General features: G+C 44.0%; 1 protein-coding gene across 5 annotated transcripts in view; it reads right to left on the bottom strand.

Moving 5' to 3' along the window:
* Nucleotides 1–21,874, bottom strand: part of LOC124623161 (protein kinase C and casein kinase substrate in neurons protein 1-like) — a 528,164-nt gene that overhangs the window by 261,560 nt on the left and 244,730 nt on the right. Inside the window, exon 1 of one of the 5 annotated variants that reach the window (XM_047148953.1) lies at nucleotides 19,777–19,884. The exons of the other annotated variants lie outside the window; for them this stretch is intronic. Within the exon in view, the coding sequence (XP_047004909.1) occupies nucleotides 19,777–19,857 (81 nt within the window). The 5' untranslated portion in view covers nucleotides 19,858–19,884. Of the gene's footprint in view, nucleotides 1–19,776; nucleotides 19,885–21,874 lie in introns of those variants that run through there. 5 annotated transcript variants of the gene reach the window in all.

Genomic DNA, 21,874 nt, shown 5'->3' with positions numbered 1-21,874 from the left:
GGTCCCCCACGGCACTGGGTAGAATCCTACGGTCTTGGCGTGCATCCGTGCGTCGCTGCGGTCCGGTCCCAGGTCGACGGGCACGTGCACCTTCCGCCGACCACTGGCGACAACATCGATGTACTGTGGAGACCTCACGCCCCACGTGTTGAGCAATTCGGCGGTACGTCCACCCGGCCTCCCGCATGCCCACTATACGCCCTCGCTCAAAGTCCGTCAACTGCACATACGGTTCACGTCCACGCTGTCGCGGCATGCTACCAGTGTTAAAGACTGCGATGGAGCTCCGTATGCCACGGCAAACTGGCTGACACTGACGGCGGCGGTGCACAAATGCTGCGCAACTAGCGCCATTCGACGGCCAACACCGCGGTTCCTGGTGTGTCCGCTGTGCCGTGCGTGTGATCATTGCTTGTACAGCCCTCTCGCAGTGTCCGGAGCAAGTATGGTGGGTCTGACACACCGGTGTCAATGTGTTCTTTTTTCCATTTCCAGGAGTGTAACTTGGCAGGTTCTCTAGATTCTGTAACTATTCGTCTCTTTTTTTTCTTTTTATCTAATGACAGTATGGACATCACCATTGGCAGACCGAAACCAGTGCGGCATTTAACATGCTCATGTAATTGTGTAATATAACATATAAAAAACATAAAAGAACACTTTTCACGGACAGTGCGTATTTTCTTTTAACAAAAGAATGGGCAGGATCTTGAAAAGGCGGTTAAAGATGAACATCAACAAAAGTAAACCAGTAGTAAAGGAATGTAGTCTTAACTGAATCGGACAATGCTGCGGGAATTAATATTAGGCAATGAGACTCTGAAAACGGTAGACGAGTTTTGCTATTTGCGGAGCAAAATACTTTACTATGGCTGAAATACACAGAATATAAAAGGCAGACTTGTAACAGCAGGACATCATTTTCTTCAAAAGAGAGATATTTTAATATTTAATACAAATTCAAGAGCTGGGTCGTAAATCTGAAAGTATTTACCTGATTGTAGCCTTGTACGTAAGTGGCACGTGGAGAAAAAACCAGTTGGACAAGATTAAAATAGAAGTTTTTTAAATGTGGTGCTATAGAATAATAATGAAAATCAGGTGAGTAGACCACGAGGTACTGAATGGAATTAAGGATAAAAAAGGAAGTTTATAGTTTAAGGTATTGTCGAGGAGACATCATTAGAGACGGACCACGAGCTTGCATTAGGAACGGATGGGAATGGAAAGTGGACATTACCTTATCAAAGGAACCATCCTAGCATCCGACTTAATCGGTTTACGAAAATTATGGGAAACAAATACAGACAGCCAAAGGGGGAGAAAAAAAGCGGGGGGGGGGGGGGGGGAAATCGACATAGTGAAGCGAGACTAAGGCTGGGATACAGTACGCGCATTTGCAGAAAGTCGTGGCTGGATAATTTTTTAGTTCAATAGTAGCCTAAGACGAGCCTGCCGCAGACTTGACAGAATCTCTTTTAGAGACGGAATCTAGTGACTGGAAAGATGTTACTCAAAGTACATCGGCTTAACAGAGGACTATGTAAGGAAGTAAATACATTTATAACACCCCGCCCCCTCCCCTTCCTTAAAAGAAACGAGCTTTCTGCCTACCTATCCTCTAATGTCTGTGCCTCTCTCGGTCGGTGAGTCGGTGCACCCCTCGAAATTTCAGTGAGTGGGGGCATCATTTTGAACTGGGACGTTAAACGCGGAAAAGGTTCGCTTTTTCTCCTGTATGAAGGCCTATCGATTGTCGCACGCCTCCTTGTCTTTTTCTTTTAGGTCAATATTGTTTCAGTAACTATACAGAGCACACTGGTCATCTTGGGCTAGTATCGAAATGCGAAAATAGTTTCCAAAAGGCAACTTCAGAGAAAATTACACATGCTCCCCGGTAACAGACACGGAATGTTAGTCTAACCACTACCTCTCTAGACCTACATTTATATACCCAGCAAGCCACTGTGCAGTGGATGGTGGACAGTACTTCGTGCCAAAATGGAACACTTTCCGTTGGGGCATGCCGCGAGGTGAAAAAAATCACTGCCTGTATTTCTGCGTAACGTTATTAAATCTCATAGTATTCCCAAGATCCCCACATTATGTTTGAGTGTATCATTTTACGCACACCAGTTTTCTAAATACAGTGAATACCGTTCGACAGGAAACTGAGGGGAACTGAACCATTTTTTCATGCTGCAGGAATTTCATGTTTAACTCTACAGTGACCCACTATCCACCCTCCCTCGAAACACCGCACTCTAGTTTCACATCCTAAAGCTGCCATGGTCCCTCAGTCAGTCCTACAGCATGTGAGCAGGAAGATGTGCACTGGGCAACTATGTGCTTCAAGTAGATACAAGAGAACACATGGATAGAACATAAAAATGAATGTAAGCGTAAAAATACAACCATATATTTTTAAACAATTAGATATGAGGTGTCACGAATCACCACAGATCTCCTACCGTAATTAAATAATTTTTTTTTTTTTACATTATAGACGACTGATGATATCTAACATGAAAACGTTCAGTTGCGAAAGATTGAATTTTTTCTTATCTATACGAATAGGATAATTGATGCATGCCAGAATATGAGAAAGTATTTCATTTTCGGTATCATCAGATTAAGACAAAGTAATTCGATTTCCTGTTACATTACTCTTTTAGGTACAAACTATATTAAAAGTTTAAAATAGTATATTGCTGGGGTTTAAAATTTTTTAGCGGAGTCTTTTCCAGCATCACGGCTTCAACAAGCTGTTCAGTACCGTGTATCATATTCATTTCACCGCTCGAAAGCGCATCTGAATCGCTTTTGTGCTTATCATGAGGTCCTGCACAGCTGATGTAGCGGGGAGAGGAACTGCAGTGTTGATTAAATTGTCAAATTCGCCGTCGTAGGCTACCTCGATGTGTTGTTCCGAACTCTGAACGATCGCCAAGTTGTTTTCGTCTGACATACCTGGCGCTGTACCTACACAGTTCACTGACTGACACACCTATAGCCGATTCGAAAACTGAAGTGTTTCGATTTTTTCTACAGTGGCAACACACAGGGACAAGCGGTAACATAACTACTGTTTACTTTGCTCGGTTTAACAAAAAAGAGAGAAACTGAGTGACGTCGCGACTGCAGAAAGCAAATATTTTCCTCGTCCGAGAAGCGATATCTTTTAGTTGTTAACAGATTTTTGTTTCGTGTCAAAAGCGGAAAAAAGTATGAAATTCTTTATTTTGTCGGGCCGCAGCATTGTTTCGTGTTAACCAACTTTCCTCGTTAAACGCTTTCGTGAGAAACATTTTCAACGTAAACAAAGGGGAAAGAGGCAGGGTGGGGTGGGGGACATGACGCGTTTCCGAACAACACAACGTTCCTGAAGCGTCACGGTACACGGAGGTTGACACGTCGAAATTCTCTCCTGCTACCTGGCGACAACAGGCGCTGCCAACGTATAAACATACCTCGGCCGCTGAATGCCGTACTTGTCGTAACGATTTATACTGGCGACGTGTTTTCGCTGCCGCGACTTCTCGCAGCCTGACACTTGAGCAGAGGGGATGGCGGGACAGCATCGCATCGACTTTTTGCTCGCTTTGCCTCGCTTCTCCCCGCTCCCCTCCTCAGAAGCGAACTGGGTCACGAAGCCCTCGGCGCGCGTATTGTCGGAGCATCCCCTCAGACCGACGCCCACGCCGTATCGAGCGCAACGCTCAGCCGGGTGAGGAACAGCGGGGGAGAGGTAGGCTGACAACAGCGCGGGAATTTTTTACCGCCACACGTGCCGGCATTGCTGACCTTACTCCACGCTAAACATCGCCACCACGACGAAGATCTTGAAGGGGCCATACCAAAGTACACTTTTCTTGTACTTTTCAGCTAAGCAGGTGCTACTGTGAATGTAGACAACAAACCTATGCAACAATACAGTTCTTCGTCAAGCCTGAGGGATATAGAGCAGAATTGCTCGTTTTGGAGACTCGGTACCGATATCTGACAAAGTAGAGTGAACGCGTACGTGTTGGTAAGTGCATCTCATTAAGACGCCTGAAGATGTATCTGTGTAGCTTCGAAGTCGATGGTGTGTAAAATTAACAGATTGTTAGACTGACTTGTTTCCGCGAAGATGATTTGAAGTCTTTAATTTCTTATTATTCTCTAAAGTAAACAAAGTCACGTCAATGTTTTGCACCTGACGCCGTGGTACCTTCCCATCAATATGGAAGAAAGGAGATCAATGAATATAAGAACTAGGAAAACATTATAAACTCACCATTCTATTCACGAAATCGTCAAAATTAAAAGCAAGAGTGGTAAATAATGAAAGGAACTGAAGCAGGACATTCGGTACGAGTAACCAAAAGTCGGTAACGGCTCCTCTTTATACACACACACACACACACACACACACACACACACACACACACACACACACACCGCAATTTTCGGTCGAAATTGGGCCCTATTTGATGAAAAAAAAAAAAAAAAGTGGTTCAAATGGCTCTGAGCACTATGGGACTCAACTGCTGTGGTCATAAGTCCCCTACAACTCAGAACTACTTAAACCTAACTAAGAGTGTGCCTTTCAAACCAGTGCACAGTAGTCACCCGCCACCAAGCGGCACACTGCTCCTGTTGTCATAGCCAAGCGAAGTATGCCCTAAGCTCTGGCTAAGGGAGGTAAATTGTTCAACTGCGACACCGTATGTAACAGCTCAAACTATCTGAATTTGCGCATTTCTAAATGCCATTTGATCGGTGTGTTAAAACACGTTAATCAAATTAACATATACACAAGGATGATGGCACATACCGATGTGTTTATGCAATTCCTGTATCAGTTCGCTTGAGCTCTCATATCCTATTATAATGCCTTCTAGTATAGTATTGGGCTAACTTTAGTTTCATCAAAGCGTCCACTTTTGCAAGCATACTTCCCCCTTCAGTGTGGTGGAAGGGGGGAGGGTTTAAAGCACGTGTATCAAAACGGCAGCCAATATGTAATATCAACGTAACGTATCAATGTTGCCTCTTTGGAAATGATGTGAGCTATAGTAAGAAAATTATGAAGTAGATGTACAATCGGACCAAATCAGGGTTTTGAATGAAATCCAAACAAGCTTTTGGCCTCTTAGTTTCCATGCAGAAAATTACTGTTCGGTTTGAACAAAGTCTTTACGATACATTGAACTGTACGGAGATAAAGCTACGAGAGGGTGCTGAAAAGTAATGCCTCCGAAATTTCGTGGAAACAAACGTTGTCAACAATCTACATCTTTACTCTTCATGTCTAGATATTATTTCTCAACGTAGTCACCCTGGCAACAAGCACATTTCTTCCAACAAGAGACCAATTTGTTGATACTGTCACTGTAGAGTGCTTGACTTCGTTGACGGAGTCACAGTCTCACCTCTGCTTGCACCGCATTAACTATCTGAGCCGAAGTTTCTTTAAGTTCTGGAAACGTGTGAAAATCGGATGGTGCCAAATCGGCTCGGCTCTGAGCACTATGGGACTCAACTGCTGTGGTCATCAGTCCCCTAGAACTTAGAACTACTTAAACCTAACTAACCTAAGGACATCACATACACCCATGCCCGAGGCAGGATTCGAACCTGCGACCGTAGCAACAGCGCGGCTCCGGACTGGAGCGCCTAGAACCGCACGGCCACCGCGGCCGGCGTGCCAAATCGGCTCTGTATGGAGCATGATCGATGACAGTGAACTTAGGGCGTCTGATTGTTGCAGGTGTCGCAGCGTTGACGTGTTGTCTACCATTATGACGCTGAAGGAAGGGTGGCCCACGTGTGGACGAACTCTTCGGTCAGAAACTAGACTATAGCAAGCTGTTTCTCATGCACCGACATAGTTACGTTACACGCCGCCATGTTACACGTTACAATTCTAGGTCCTCCAGCGGCAGAGGATTGCTACATCCTTCCGCGAACGGGAAAGCAGACTGAGTAAAACCTGCATGACAACTAATGTCTCAACAGAACAAAAAATTTGGAGTCATTACTTTTCAGAGACCGTTATTCACGCGGAGATATAATTACCCAATTATTTGTGAGATATGCGTTAGCTGTCAGTGGTTTTGTAGAGCTGATGCAATATCCCGTCCAAAATCATAGTTTTTAGGTCACCTCTACGAATCCAACAATTAACAGCTACTGACTCCCTTGCTCAACAGAACTACGATGTTCCCATAACACATCTAAGGACGAGGAATGTTCTCTTACTAGATATTTGTCGTGGTGTATTTTCGATTACGTGATAGGCAGTTCCTCTCTTTTTCAGCTCAAGCAAAGCAGTGGAGTTAGTGGCAATCAACTCTGACCACCTCACGGTATTCTAAGTCATTAACCAGCCAGACTAAGGCTAGCGCTTTCTATCGTAGGGGTAAGCAGCGACCGAGTTCCGTAATGAAAGGCTGCGTAAACAATGCGACCGATGAGTAAGCAATCTAGTAGCGGAGCCCTGCATCCGACTCTGGTGTGTCAACACGAGTCGCTTATTTTTGGCCACCGTCGTTTTATTTTTAGTTGCCTATTTCACTGGTGGCCATCAGTTCCGCCGATTTACGGCAGTTTGCGGAATTAACACATCACCCACGTAAGCTGTGTTTCTTGTGGCTGTTTGAAGACTTCATCGGCTGGAAGCCGCACAGCTATTCCCTATTAGACACATGTTGTTCTCAACACAGCCGTCACTAAATATGACCCCTTTCCATGTGCGTTATCTCAGAAGTACGTGAAAGATGTTCTCCGCACCTATTAAACTCAGTTTACAAGTATTTACTCAACACTACTGATAATGGACGAATTTTATAACGCTCGACAGACACAAGAAGCAGCCGAATTGTAGAGATGCACAAAAAGCGCTCTGCTGTCTCTGAGAACACGTTAGTTCGGCTACTTTACAGGAGCATGAAGTTGTCAAAATCTGTTAATGATCGTCTGCTACAGCTAGACAGTGAGTGGGTGAAGAACATACGAGCAAAAAGATAATTTAAAGCAATGACACTATACGTATGAAGAAAAACCAATTGTAGATATCCTCAAACGGCAGTACATGGATCATCTAGTGTCTCTGACATCACTACTAATAGTGTGACGTTGAATCTCATAAACAGTAACGTGTCTCATTGACCAAAGCTTAGTAAAACTTTAGTGTCCTTAAGCAAAGAAAATTTTTGGGAGAGTAACGATCAATCAGGCTTTTTAAGAATTGACAGAGTTTCTGAAGCATGCTACTGAGGTGGAAGTCGATTTTTTTCTTTTTTTTCGAAAGAGGAAGTCAGACATTTCATATTCACAGCATTTCGAGAATATGGTAGTGTACCAGAGGAGGTTACGGTGAAATCATTCAGATAACGGGTGCGTTAACTCCAAACATGTTTCATTTAGTGTCGACAAGGAATCAGACTGGAAGTGTGCTCAAAATGGGCTTTCGGCATATGTGTTGCTGAAGACTAGCAGCCGATACTACGAGGTGTTTCCAAAAGATTTAACCGATTTCACTACACTATTTCTTCTACATGAGGGAACACTTTAAATGAGGTGTGGAGGAATGGCAGGTTATTCTTCCTCAACAGCCGACTGCTGGGACGGTAGTGATTTTGGACGCTGGGGTCTGGAGCAAAGTCTACGTTCTAACTCGTCCGAAATGCGCTGCATTGGATTCAGTTTGGGCGTCTAGGTAGATCAGTCCATTTTAGTAATGTTATCGTCTACAACCCATTGCCTCAGAGATGCTGCTTTATGACAGGGGCATTGTCACGCTGATACAATCATCGCCTCGAAACTGTTCCTCTACCGTACGCAGTATACAATGATGTAAAATATTTTCATATCCTTCCGGATTTAGAATTTTCTTATGAGCAATATGGGACCAAACTCTACCCACTAAAAACGCCATATCATGACTGATCGCTGCGGATCACTCACAGTCATCCTGTGTCCAGTGGCTCCACCTCAAGCGTCGCTTAGCTTTGACTACAGGCATGTGTTGCTAACGAAGACCTGCTCGATCACTGCATCCCATTCTTTTTAAATCCCTACGCACGGTCACTGTGCTAGCTAGACTGCTGGTAGCATTTTGGAGCTCACGACTGATCCCTCCACTGGCTTCATGTGTTTTTCATTTTATTTTTACAGGCACGCTCTACGATGCTGCATGGTCCCCACCCGTCAGTACGTAAGGTCTGCCCTGGTCATAGTTTAGCTGTGGTTGTTCCTCCGTCTTTCACGAATCACGTCGTAAATAGCTGAATTGGACAGCTTTAGAAGGGTTGAAATGTCCCTCCTGGATACGTTACTCACTTCACGTCCAATCACTAGTCCTCGCTCGAAGTCAAATGTTCACATGTTCAAATGTGTGTGAAATCTTATGGGACTTAACTGTGAAGGTCATCAGTCCCTAAGCTTACACACTACTTAACCTAAATTATCCTAAGGACACACACACACACACACACACACACACACACACACACACGGCCGCGCGCGCCCACACGCCCGAGGGAGGACTCGCCGGGACCAGCCGCGCTCGAAGTCACCGAGCTCTCGTGACCGACCATTCTGCTGTTACCGCTTGTCTACTGACAATACAATACTCCTCCCGCCTACTTTTATACTGGTAGATCCGCCTCTCCTGGCATACGGGGGTCAATTCCACATTATACAGAGTGGACATTACCAAAACCGATAACATGCAGCGACGGATTCCTAACTGGAAATGGAGGGAAAAAGGTCCAATGAACGTGTGTCCGGAAGTGCATCGTTGCTGCGGTAGATGGCACTGATGAATGGAGGTTCCTCTGACCACGTGCCGAGTGTTCCTTGTGTGTTGCAGGCCGCGTGATTGACGCCACTCACTGTAAGCAGCAGAACGGACCGGTATTCACGTCGGGAAAAAGCAGAGATGGTGTTTGTGTACAGTTAAGCAGATGGAAACGGTCGAGAGGCAGTACGGTCGTCCAAATCTGGTGTACACACAGTCTGCCGCCTACCTGCACGTTCGTCTATCTGAAAGGACCCTGATCACACAAACGTCCAAAAGGGGCTTGAAGTGTTTTGTGATGTGGTTGGTGCCTGAGGATACTTGTTATGGTATAGCAGTGCTGCCTCTCGACCGTTTCCACCTGCTTGGCCGTAAGCGAACAAGAACACCGGACCATTCCACTACTTACAGTCCGCTGCACCAATCACACTGCCTGCAACACACAAGGAACACACCGCACGTGGTCACAGCCAACTTACATTCGTTAACGCCATCTACCTCGGCAACTATGCATTTCCAAACATGTTAATAGGGCCTTTCTTCCTTCATTTCCAGTCAGGAACCCGTCCCTGCAGTTTGCCGATTTTGTTAGTGTTCACCCTGTATAGGTGTGTCCGGATAGTTTCGTTTAGTTGGTGTGTGCATCGAGACTAAAAGTTTACAGTGGCGACCACTGTAAGCTGCCAGCTCATGTGGCTGCCAGCAGGGGCCTCCCTGGTGCAGATAGCTCTGTATCCGTTTGAATAGCTACAATTCCCTTACGAATGTACGGACTGATTTAACAATGAGCTGCCTTAACGGTGTATCAGGCGTAAGGAGCATAAAGATCTCTGAATGCACCACTGGGCTCCAAGGTCGCCTGATCTAACCGTATGCGACAAATTTTTTGCTGCTTTGCCAAAGACTCCATATACGAGATACCCCTTCCCCAGAACTGCGACGCCGCGTAGCAATAGCATTGAGTACAATTACTCCCGGCATGCTCGCGAAAGTATGTGAGGTATCTGTCCCTTTCAGGATAGGTTCTTTTGAAAATGAAAAACTTTGTAGTCCTATGCGTAAATTAAAATCTACCACAAATTTCTGTTTTCAATCATGCAGTAGATATAGTCTTGTGTAATCGGATTAATCATTTTGAAACGCACTGCGTTATACACGAAAATCTACGTGGTTACGGATGTATGAAACCAAGCAGTTAACAAACCCGGCGAACCACATTAGAGCAGTACTTGGTAAAGTCTGACTCACCACGCTGGTGCCAGGAGCTCTTGATATTTAACCGCGGGACTCATTGCTTCAGCTAAAAGGTCAAAACAACAGAAATATTACACTGACGATTAATAAAGAGACTTGAAACAACTTTCTGAATTTCATTAATTTTTGCAGCGCTTTCATGCAGAGTAAAACCAAGGGTAGTCCTTAGTTTGAAGAACCTGTATGATCCTTCTCGTCGGCTGTTTTATAAGGGCTTTGTTCGGTCCCGACTTGGCTTTACGTGCAAATCTATGGCTCGGCATGATCCTCGTAAAATTATCACAGTGGTTGATTCAGTTTCTCTTAGTTTTCATCCAGCCATGTCTATCCGAGTCGTCATTTCAGAATTTTCTAGAATTTAAAATTTAAACATGACTCAAGGCTTTACCCTTTAAGCTACAAATGTAAAATTGCATAAGTTGGTATCTTGACTAACTTCCTGTTTTATGGAGTATATTTTACATATTAGGGCTAATTACTAGCAAGTCGAGCTCCGTAAACACAAATTATCATCATCATGAATTTCGTAATGACTAGGTGACAGTGGTTGCGTAAAATGTATTTTTTTAAATCTTACGCTATCGGTGTAAGCATTCAGCCATAACCTCTATCTGTCCTCAGTTATTGTTCTAATGTTCGTGTATTTTGGCCAGTTTTTGTCTGTAGCGACAGGAGGTATGTACTACGAAAGAAATACAACTGTTTGTAGTACATGTATCGAAGATTGTTCGTGTTATGTAACGATGCTTCCAGTAAGTAGCTGACGGTAGGTATGTGACTGGATACCGTCCCGGCATATTAATAATAATAATAATAATAATAATAATAATAATCCTATGCAGTCAGTGTCCACAGAGTCATCATTTAGTTCCTCAGTTTTGTGCGAGCTGCAGAGCACCATAATATGTACGTAACAATAATTCATATAGACTTTAAATGCTAGTAGCTGACAAATCCGGCATTGCCCAGGTACTCATTATGTCGATTTTCTATTGGAAACGAAAGCAAAAAATGAACTGTACTTGTAGTGAAGTATCTAAAAAATTTCATTTACATGTATTCGGTACTACATCTTTGAAATTATCAAACAGTCACACGATGAAATACGGTATCCAAATTAAGAAACATGATTCCTGACAGTTCTTGTACGTTGGGAGTAGCTGCCTCGCGAGTCTAAATGTGTCTATGGCAATGCCTCCTCATAGCTCTACACGTGGCTATCTTTTTCGCCTACAGCCGTTTGTGCTTCGCAGTTGACAGCTGTAAGAAGATTTGCAAGGTGTCGGAGACTTCCTCGTGGTAATTCGACTGTAGGACTGCCTAAGTATTAAAGAATAAATGCATTGAAACTCCATGCATGATGCGGCATGTTTTCACGCATCTCACAGTTTATGACGTCATATCTTCTGAACTATGATAGGTAGGCGGTTCTTGCCCTCACAGCGATTGTTGCCTGACAGTAAGGGATTGTGGGTAGCAAGTTTGATTGCGGCTCGACAGCTATTAAACAAGGTGCTTAACGCCACACACATTTACAACATGTTCATTGACATATATTCCCATTAAAATGTCAGCCGTGGCCGCAAGAAGGGAACACCGTTCGCCCCTCCGCTTTATGCTACGCCAGTCTGTCAACTCCGTGCAAACGAAGAAACAATACATGCTAAAATGTAGCAGCAACCGTAGTTTAAATTCGCTGTGGTGTTCACCTCTTATACGTGCGAGTCCGTGCAATTACACGTACTCTTTCAAGTACTTTTAGAACTACGGCCGCGTAACTGAATTACCATTCACACGGATAAAGTAACGTTCAATTACTGTTTGCATCTTTGCAACACAATAAAATATACTTACTATTCCTGCGTGGTAGGTAAGTGTGCAGAGACTTGTGCAAACACAAGGGCCACAGGAACAACGTCAGGCTGGGTTAGTTTTGCTGCCAGCGGGAAAACATAAATAGGTACAATGACAACAGTTCCTTAACACCTGACATCCCTAGACTTCTGCACATGGGGGACCTTGAAAACCGGAGTTTAACCGACAAAACTGATTTACAATGAAGGTACAGTGAGAATGCTTCGAAACGTTGTGCGTAGCCAATCCTGACAATTTCTAGTCGACAATGAAGTCCAGAAACAGTGTCTACTCGTTATGTGGCCACATTTATTCGTAACTGTGGTCTGCCCGATACTTCTCGTTACACCTGCTTCCGTTCCCGCTGCCATGTCACTGGCAACAGACCAAAGGATTTCGAGGGGAATGGAAAGTCATTAGTCACCTGGGCTGTAAAACTAACGATTACATTTCGTGCCGTGCGTATTCGGTATTACTGACACACATATCCGTTACAAAATATTAGTTATTCGTTTCTGAACGTCTTTACTGATCACATACAGAATAAATCAGCTGCCCCTACCGATGTAGTTCTGTGCAACCCGCAATGTTGTATCTTGCCTTCATAAACCAGGCGCGAGATTTTCATATTTCCTCGCTTGGTACGCGCTAACTATTAGTCCTATAGAAAAATGAACATGATCTTTCTGTAGGAAATTAAATGTAGTTAGACTTTGTACCAGGATACGTTTTTGGCAGGGCTCGTAGTTTTTGAGTTATTCAAGAAAAACGTACAAAGTGAATTTCAAACGCACCCTCACTGCCACGCTTGCCTCATCGGTCAGGATTTATAGTATGTTGTTTATGGCACTCCCTCCTACCGGTGTTCAAAAATTTGCGACTGCATGAACTATTTCCCACGTCCGATCTTTATCGCCTTCACTGCCAGGACTTAATACGCCACCGGCTCACTCGAGCACATACAAATTGTAAAACTGACTTTTGTGTAAATTTTACCTAACAATTTTGTGAATTTTAACAGCATAAAAATAATTACATCCTTGTATTCGTCAAGCCTTCTGATTACGAAACTACTGTGCTTCGAAGGGTTAAGTCTGGATGTAATTGTCAATGTAATTAGCTTTGAAGTAACGTTTGCGAAAGTCTTTTTCCTTCCTTTACCCTGGTGAGTACGTGTAAATTAATAATGTTAACGAAACAGCCGGCCGTTCTGGTGGCTAATCAATACGAGACCAAAAAAAGTATATCGGGAACAATTCGAATAGTCTGAAATTTTTGTACAGTTATACGATCAACATACTAGAAAACCTTACTGCTGAGGGACGAGAGTGGTGGCGGAGAAGCGTTTGAAGGTCACTTTTGCGTGTTTTTCTTGAATAACTCGAAAACAGTGGGCTCAAGCGAGAACATATCCCAATACACAATTTAATTACATTAAATTTCCCGCAAAAATGGGTGATTCATTTTTTCTGTAGGACGAACAGTTTGTATGTCGAAAGCGAGAGAATACGAAAACCTCGCGCGTAGTTTTCGACGGCCGGATACAAGAGTATGGGCTGCATAAGACGACCTGGTAGAGGCAACTGAATCACCCTGTATTAATCCCCCCCCCCCTCCAAGTTATCAAGTTGTGCGAACGACCGTCGTCATGAATGCGCCATTTGAGTGAGACGTCTTCTCTCGACGGATTTCTCTCTTTTACATCCTTATGAGCAATCACTATGACTCTGACGACATTAATGTTAACACCTGAAGTTGCAACAGTTGACCGAGCGAGGTGCCGCAGTTGTTTGCACAATGAACTCACATTAGGAAGTAAGACGGTTAAAATCCGCGTCCAGCCATCCAGATTTAGGTTCTCCGTGATTTCCCTAAATCACTTCAGGCAAATGTCTGGAGGGTTAATGTGAAAGGGCACAGTCTTTTTGCTTCCTCATTCTAGACGAGCTTGTGCTCGGTTTCTAATGATCTCGATGTCGAATGGACGTTAAACCCTTTTTTGCATTAGTCAAAGACTTCGTCATAACAAAGTAGACCTAATACTAAACTGAATCGCCACGCCTCTGCCGTAAGGGAGCCACCATAGGCTGACATGGCGTTCTCCCTCACGGCGGCTGGCTTCTGCTGTAGCAAGATACGAAAGGTAGATGGACGGCAGTGGTTCGGCCACTTTGAGTAGCCTTGTTAAAACCCCCGTTCATCGTGGGGAAAGAAGGAATTGGATTAAGAATACTGCCGACTCCACCAGAGTCGGACACGAGTTGCGTGCGATGAAATGGAAACAAGGCGAGTGATAAAACGTATTAGGTACCCCGCGCCACTAACTAATTCCTCGGTCGAGAATAATAAACTGGAGAAATAAGTCTCTGCCGATACGGAACGAACGTGCAGAAAGAAGATAGGCGAGTAATGAAACGGTTCCGTTACTCCGAGACAGTTAGGAGTAACGAAAACGGAGGAATACCAAAACCCCTGATTCGGTCCCAGTCTGGTAAGAACTGCGCCCCCCCACCCCCCAAAAAAAAAGTTCCAGTCAGTAACAAAAGGGTACTTCGAGTGTGCGGGAATACTCGTTACTGCATACAGACAGGGTTCCGACACTGGCCTAATTAAGAAATGTTTCGTTATACAGCAACCTAAGTCAGCAACTGCAGAAGATTGCGCTCGCGTAACAAAGGAGCAGCTTGTTGTTGAAGGCGGCCACCACAGTATAAAAATTACGAGTAAAAATCAGTCTATTTCGGTACGTGGAAAAGTCGCATGTCACTCTGGAACTGTGCCTTGTTCCTGCAACATATGTACGAAAAGCGAACAGCAGACGGCGCCAGCAGAGCGGCAACACTTCACGGGCAAGAGCAGCTCTCCAGACTTCCCGGATGGAAGTCAAGGCTACGGCTGCGGTGCGCACCTGCCAAGTCCATGTCACGCTAAGCTAGCGCTCTCTCTCTCTCTCTCTCTCTCTCTCTCTCTCTCTCTCTCTCTCTGTGTCTGTGTGTGTGTGTGGGGGGGGGGGGGGGATTTAGAATGGACTTTGCACCTTGTAAAGCTAAGGTGGTGTCCCGGGTGCACTGACGACACCTTCGTCTTATGGAGCCATGGTGAGCAACAGCTCGGTGACTTCCTTAGACCACCGGACAGTCTCCATGCCTACATAAAATTTACCAAGGAGGTAGAAAAGAACCAACAGCTTCCGTTTCTAGATGTGATGGTTACAAGAAACTATGAGAACCTGAGACACAGGGTGTGCTGAAAATCGACACACACTGACAGATACCTGCACAAACTGTCAGACCACCACCCGAGCCACAAAAAGAGTGATGGTTAATACGCTCGTAACGTGCGCAAGACGAATATGTGAGCCGCTGCACTTCTAGCACAATATGCAAACACCTACAATGCGTTCTGAGGAACAGCGGCTACTTCATCAGTTGCATAAAAAGTGTCACAGAATGTAACACTAGGCGATGCGACACGTCGGAAGAGAAATGTCAGGTACGATATTCCTGGCGCACATACCCGCGGTGACGGACAGAATCGGCCGTATATTGCGCAAACATGGCCAGGATCCCCGAAAATAAACAATACTGCAAGGTGGGATAATTGAAGAAATCGACCGTGGTGGAGGATGCGTCGTGTGAAACCGACCACAAAAGATACTTCGTCGACACGGAATTTCTTGCTGTGGAGAAGAACTACCACGCCCGGCTAGTTCAGAGAAGCCATACAGATCCACAAATACGACAATAGCTTCAACAAGAAACTCCGTAAAGATGAACGGATCCTGGATTTCCGCGCTGCAGCAAATGACCGTTGCAGGTAACAAAAGCAGGACCACAGAGGCAGTGACCAGAGGAAAGTACCAGAGACAGGAGCCAACAGGCACTATATCAACAAGGGGGGCACGAAAGTCTCAATAATTTTGTACTTTTATGGCTTTTTACTTTGCTCCTTTCCAGGCAAGGGTAAGCTTCCATTCTTAATAGTGGAAGCCAGTTTTGTTCCTAGTGTTGCTTCTTATGCTTAAATCACCAAAATCAACAATAAGACGCAGAGCAAATGTCACATTTTATTATAACTATACTATGTCACTTCAAATTCAATAACCACATCAATTAATTTTGAGGTTTTACATTTCTAGTGTCCCCTGTGCACTGTAGCTACTGATAATAGATCATGTGATGTACAGAACAGAATGAACGGTTTTAATTTGAGTAACAGGCTGTTTACCGCAAACTAACATATTTCTCATCGTTTCGTTTATCGTTCCTTCTGATGCGTCCGTAGCTCGTGGTCTGCTGGTTATCGTTGCACACCATATCCTGAAGTCCCGCTTTCAATTCCTGGCCGAGCCGTGGATTATCTCCACTCGATGAATGGCTGTCGTATTATCATCATCATCATCATCATCATCATCGACGCGCAAGTCGCAAACGTGGCGTCAACTAGAAAAACTTGCACTAAGCGGCCGAAGCACTGCCGGGCAACAATGCCATACGATCACTTCGTTTCACTTGTTGCTTCTCAATTGGGCTTTTTATGGTGGTCGCTAATTTGTTTTAGTAGCGTACGATGGAAAGCTATTTGTACATAACAAAAGGAAGACTCTCAATACTGACCTCTGTAACAAGTAGTAACACACACACACACACACACACACACACACACACACACACACACACACGCGCTCTCTCTGAAGTGCCACCTATTTGGGTGTAAATCGTCTAACATGACCGTTGCATTCAGTGAAATATGAAGTGAATCACTCTCTGGATCTTGAAACACACACACCCGGTTCTCAGAAACGCACTGTCATTTTGCCTTACACAAACCACAAAAGAATTACGGTTGGTGACATTTTGTGAGCCATATATCAGTACATAGCGGCGAAATAGTATACAATATGTTCAATCCAGATAGCTTTCTGGAACGCAAACAGTAACTCAGAATATCATTTGCGGATATGTTTTTGAAGAAGAAGTCGATAATGAAATGCACAGTTACTTATTAATACCAGTCTGAAAACCCATCTTAAAGAGGGCTCCAACAATGGCATACATTGTCTGGAAAGGTATCTTGTAAAAGTGAAGAATTACATGCATCGTTCAGTGCAAGGAGAGTCAATTATTTTCCTCATTCCCCCAGCTGTAGTCAGAGTAGCACAAACTAAGCGAACGCTTGTAGCACATTTTTCGCATATGTAGCTCTCTATCGAGCTGGTTATATCAATTTTAAGAAGGGATTAGTCAGGAGGCTTGCTACCTGTGTATCACTCATTATTCTGTCATCTTTAATAAGGACGGCACCATTTTGTTTATTGACAGGCTTATTTTATCCTTTCTAACTATTCACCATGGAGATTTAATTTCATTTTCATAATAAATTCTGACAAAAGGTGTAAGGCTTTTTATTTTCTACTCAATAAAAAATAGTTTTCATTATATGCAAGCAGTTGCACATCTGTACTTATCATTCTGCATTGTTCTCCCTTCAGCAACGTGATCTTTTAATGGTTTTTAATATCAAAAATTTCTTTGTTACGCCATTGCTAAATTTGTATTACGAAACAGTTGGTAAATGTAGAGAGAAATTTACAGTTTACATCCATTGTCTTACACACCTCACGTCAAACGATAATTTGCAGGTTCCTACTGTGACATTAACTACTTAACTCTTGTCCCTATTAACATTAGACTATGATTTATCATTTTGTCTATTATGGCTAACTTGCCATCAAGATCCAGAATCCATCAAAAAGTAGACGGACATTAACTTTGTTGAATACGTACTCACTTCATACAAATAAGATAACGGAAAAATGTACGAAAGTTATTCATCGCACTGAGTGCCTAACAAAAATTTCGTTTATAAGAAACAAACAACGCAAGATGATGTAACCTAAGTCAATACACTGGCTGCTTCTCCAGACACCATTGCTGACATTTTAATCTGAAACGTGGTTAAGCGAAGATTCCTTGATATTCCAACCCAGAGGATAGCTGATATTCCACGAAATGTTCTGTTACAGCTGCAAAGTACAAGATGGATGACAGGTGGTGGTGGAAATTTGTGATAAGTTCCTATGGAACCAAACTGCTGAGGTCATCGGTCCGTAGGCTTACACACTACTTAAACTAACTTAAGCTAAGGATAACACCCACACCCACACACCCATGCCCCCGAGGGTGGTCTCGAAGCTCGTGGGGGGGAGGGGGGGGGGGGGGGAGCCGCGCAAACCGTAGAGGGCACCCAAGACCGCGCGGCGGGATGACGGATACCATAAGAAAGCAATCTGTTAGAGCTTTACGTTTAAATTGCCGTATTGCGAGGAATAACTAGTCGTGCAAACCATATAGCACACTCCACCCTGGGTTTCCACCTATCTCTGAAACCGATCACCTAACACCGCAATGTTTCCGACCAGAGACCGTTGCTTTGTTTACATTCGAAACAAGTGAGGGATGACGAAAACTGAATTGCGGGAAACGTTAATCGCTGTCGTTTTCACATGTTAAGGCCTGTATCGACTTTACCCGTCCGCTGAGAGATCGCTTTTCCGATTGTCGTTATGTTTAGACAAATGATCTATGTAAATTAGCTGTTCCGATTTCCTATCTAGTCAGAACCGATGGGTGTTTTTCTTCAGTTCAATATGAGATGCGAAATTTCTTCGGTGTTTCCGTCCAGATTTGTCGTCATTAAATAAATAAATAAATGAACTCGACGAAACATGACAGCTCGAACACGTTTCAAACACAGATGTGCATTTACATGGAGGTGAAGGTCGACTGTGGAAGAGCAAATCCTGCAGCTAGAACCGCATTTCCAAAATCATTATTGGATTGTTTAGATGAACAATCAGAAGCGGCATTGGTAGCTCCATATAGACCTAAATAAAGTAAGTGAGTAATTTGCTCTATGATTCACAATGGCAGGTTTATGTATTGAGAGATTAGATGCATTGTTTTCGTCTTTAAAAGGGAAATATACTGTAAGGGTAGTCTATACATAACGAATGGCATGTTTTGATATACGAAACTTACTTTTCACGATTAATTACACACAGTCGTGGTATGTGCCATTTGTGAAACCTAAGCACTCGGCACAGTCGAGGTTCAAATTAGCTATGTAATGTTTATTTTGTGGGGCATGGGAAGCTGTGCTGTGCCGGCACTACACATCCCCAGTACAGCAACTTCGAACTCCTATCGGCAAATGTTTGGCAGAAAACATTAACAAGTTCTACGTGTTACTAGCTTCTTTTCAACACCTATCGATTTGCATTAATAAAGTTCGCTGTCTCATTTCGATCACCGTCGTTATTTTACTGTCTCAGCACATGAAGTTAGTTTCGAGTGCAGTGTAGCAATACACTTGCCCCTTTCCCCATTACTGCTTACTGACAGACACGTTCCTGTATCTCGAATAGTTCAGATGTATTAATATTTCCGGGCTACTTCGTTCCCAGTGGAGATAAAACCGACAGCATCCACGGCCAAACAACAAAATTTCTGTCTTCATTTTAGGAGCAGCAAAAATTTTTGCGAAGCTAGGTTTACGCTAGCTTTTAAGAATTTATGGACGCTTCACTTTTATCATTGTGCTTCCAGTTGAAGCCGGAGTAATGTGCACGTCGGCGAGACGCAGCGTCCTTCTGGTGCATCACCTTTAAGCATTTAGCGCAAGTCTGCTAACAGCCTGAGCCGGCCGCATCAGATACGGAACGGCGTCTGCAGGCAATAAAGCTAACAGGTTGCCTGCACTCACTACGGGCACCGTGATACAATGGCCGATGCAGTACATTCCAATGCAGCTCGGCCGACTCGCGAACAGCCTCAAATTGCCGTAACAGTAACAGAATCGGGAAAAACTATAGCTCGTACCTGTGCCACGTGCTCTTGCTCATTGGGGAGAGAGGGGTCACCTGTTGACAACTGCAGGAACAGACCTGGTATCTTCACCATCGATATTGAGTTGCTGACAAATTTACCACTTATCGTTAGCCACTTACGAATCGGAAGAACGTTGTACACCGCGATCCTAGGGATCTCAGCGTAGCAACTACGGCTACAGACGCTCTGCGCTCCATCTATGAAACCGGCGTGGAGTTAGCTGCCTGTGACTGACGCTGTTCGCTACGAATTAGTGCCTGGCTCTGCACGGCGGTGGCGCTCGCTACGTTCGCAGCACACTGACTGAAGGCTTCCATTGGCAGCTCTCAGCCTCGACTACAAATGCATCGCACATGCAGGCTAATTACCCCGTCAGGCCCATGGGAATTACACTCGTAAAAATGCTAGGGCACGCTGGGCTTTCTTCACTCGAATTAATTTAAGAAATACAGTACCCAGCGGATTTTTATATACCAAGACATGTTTCGGATTATCACTCACCTTCAATTGGCGTAATACTGATAACTCCTTCAAAAGTTTTCATAGTTGAATGCTGAAGCTGCCTGAAGAAGGGGGGGGGGGCGGCACAGTTATCTCTCTTCCTATCCCCCCAATCCTCCTCCCCCCCCCCCCCCCCCCCCCCCACCGTGCCGTCACCCCCATTTTCAATGTGCCATAGATGCCTAACACTTTTATAAAAATAGTAAGTGAAGCAAAGCAGTCATCAATCGAATGATTATATATCACGCTATGAGACCAAGACGCTGCTGTGTTCGATTGTATTCTTTATTACAATAGCCATATTTCGGCGTGTTTGCCATCTTCAGTTTATATCAGGGGATCTTGATATCCATTTAACATGGATGTCTCTCTGCTGTCACATTACTGTGTAAGTTTGCTCCTTTGATAGTGGTGGAGCTAAAACAGGTGTTAAACTTTTGCTGGAGCAGTTATTCGTGAAGTTGTTGAATTATGAAAGTTTATTTCATAACGACGATACTTGACAGCTCTACTGACAGTTGAGTCGGCGATGCCATATGGACATCAATGCCACCCGTATGGCAATCAAGCCGAAATACGCCTATTTTAATAAACAATACAATCGAACACAGCAGCGTCTAGGTCTCACAGCATAATATATAATGTCCTTATACGACATACGACGCACTACGGCCAGCTGAGTACAAAATCCAAAGATTGTTTTGAAGATCACAGTGGTTTACTAAGCATGGTCGTGTTGGAGGTGGTAAGTTGTTGCCTTCTTGCGACCTCTGAACTGACTTACCCCGCCAGCTACAGGGAGATCTACAGTTCACCGTGGATTCCAAATCACAATGCAGCCCGGACTATCTCACCCTCAACATACACTGTCACTGGGGAAAGAAGTCGTAAGTGACATATGAATCTTCTGCTTGAACGGGAACTGAACCAGAACCTCTGGATTTGTTGCCTGCGACTTTGCCACAGAGCTATCTAGCCAATATGTAAAATGCTTTAACACAACAGAAATTGTTTACACAGTTTTGGCATAACGTTCAAGAAATTGCAGTTCAGAAGGATGTAAGTCGGCCTTGGTGGCCTAGCAGTGAAGTGCTTACCCTGAAGCAGAGACGTGGCGCTACGTAATTCCGTACGATCACGGATTTTTCAGTTTATGTTTTGTTCTAGCCTTCATATCTTGACGTGAGGAGTCGCCAGAAACAGAACGTGGTTCGGATTCTACGTTAAACTGCAGATCCCCTTTCCACGGTTGGATAACTGGGTTACATTAGGGGCACGCAAGTTCCCAAAGTGGCGTCCAATTCAAAGATATCCTCCAGCCCATAGAGCCACACGAAATTATCATTATTTACGGAAATTCTGCACTTAAAAATATTTCATTTGAAAATCTAGACAACAGATGTGTCACACAATTAACTTAAGAACAGTAAGAGTAACAATCTGCCATAACTCTGAGAATGTCATAGTTTATACAATATACAATCTTAGTGTACACTCAGTATTTCACTAAGCACTGCGATTATGAATAAAGGTCTGTCCACAAATGCCCACGAGAGCGCGTCAATGAGGTGAACGCCGTTTCTTTCAG

The sequence above is a fragment of the Schistocerca americana genome, chromosome 7 (assembly GCF_021461395.2).
Source record: "Schistocerca americana isolate TAMUIC-IGC-003095 chromosome 7, iqSchAmer2.1, whole genome shotgun sequence".
NCBI lineage: Eukaryota > Metazoa > Arthropoda > Insecta > Orthoptera > Acrididae > Schistocerca > Schistocerca americana.
This window is presented reverse-complemented; position numbering and strand designations above follow the sequence as displayed.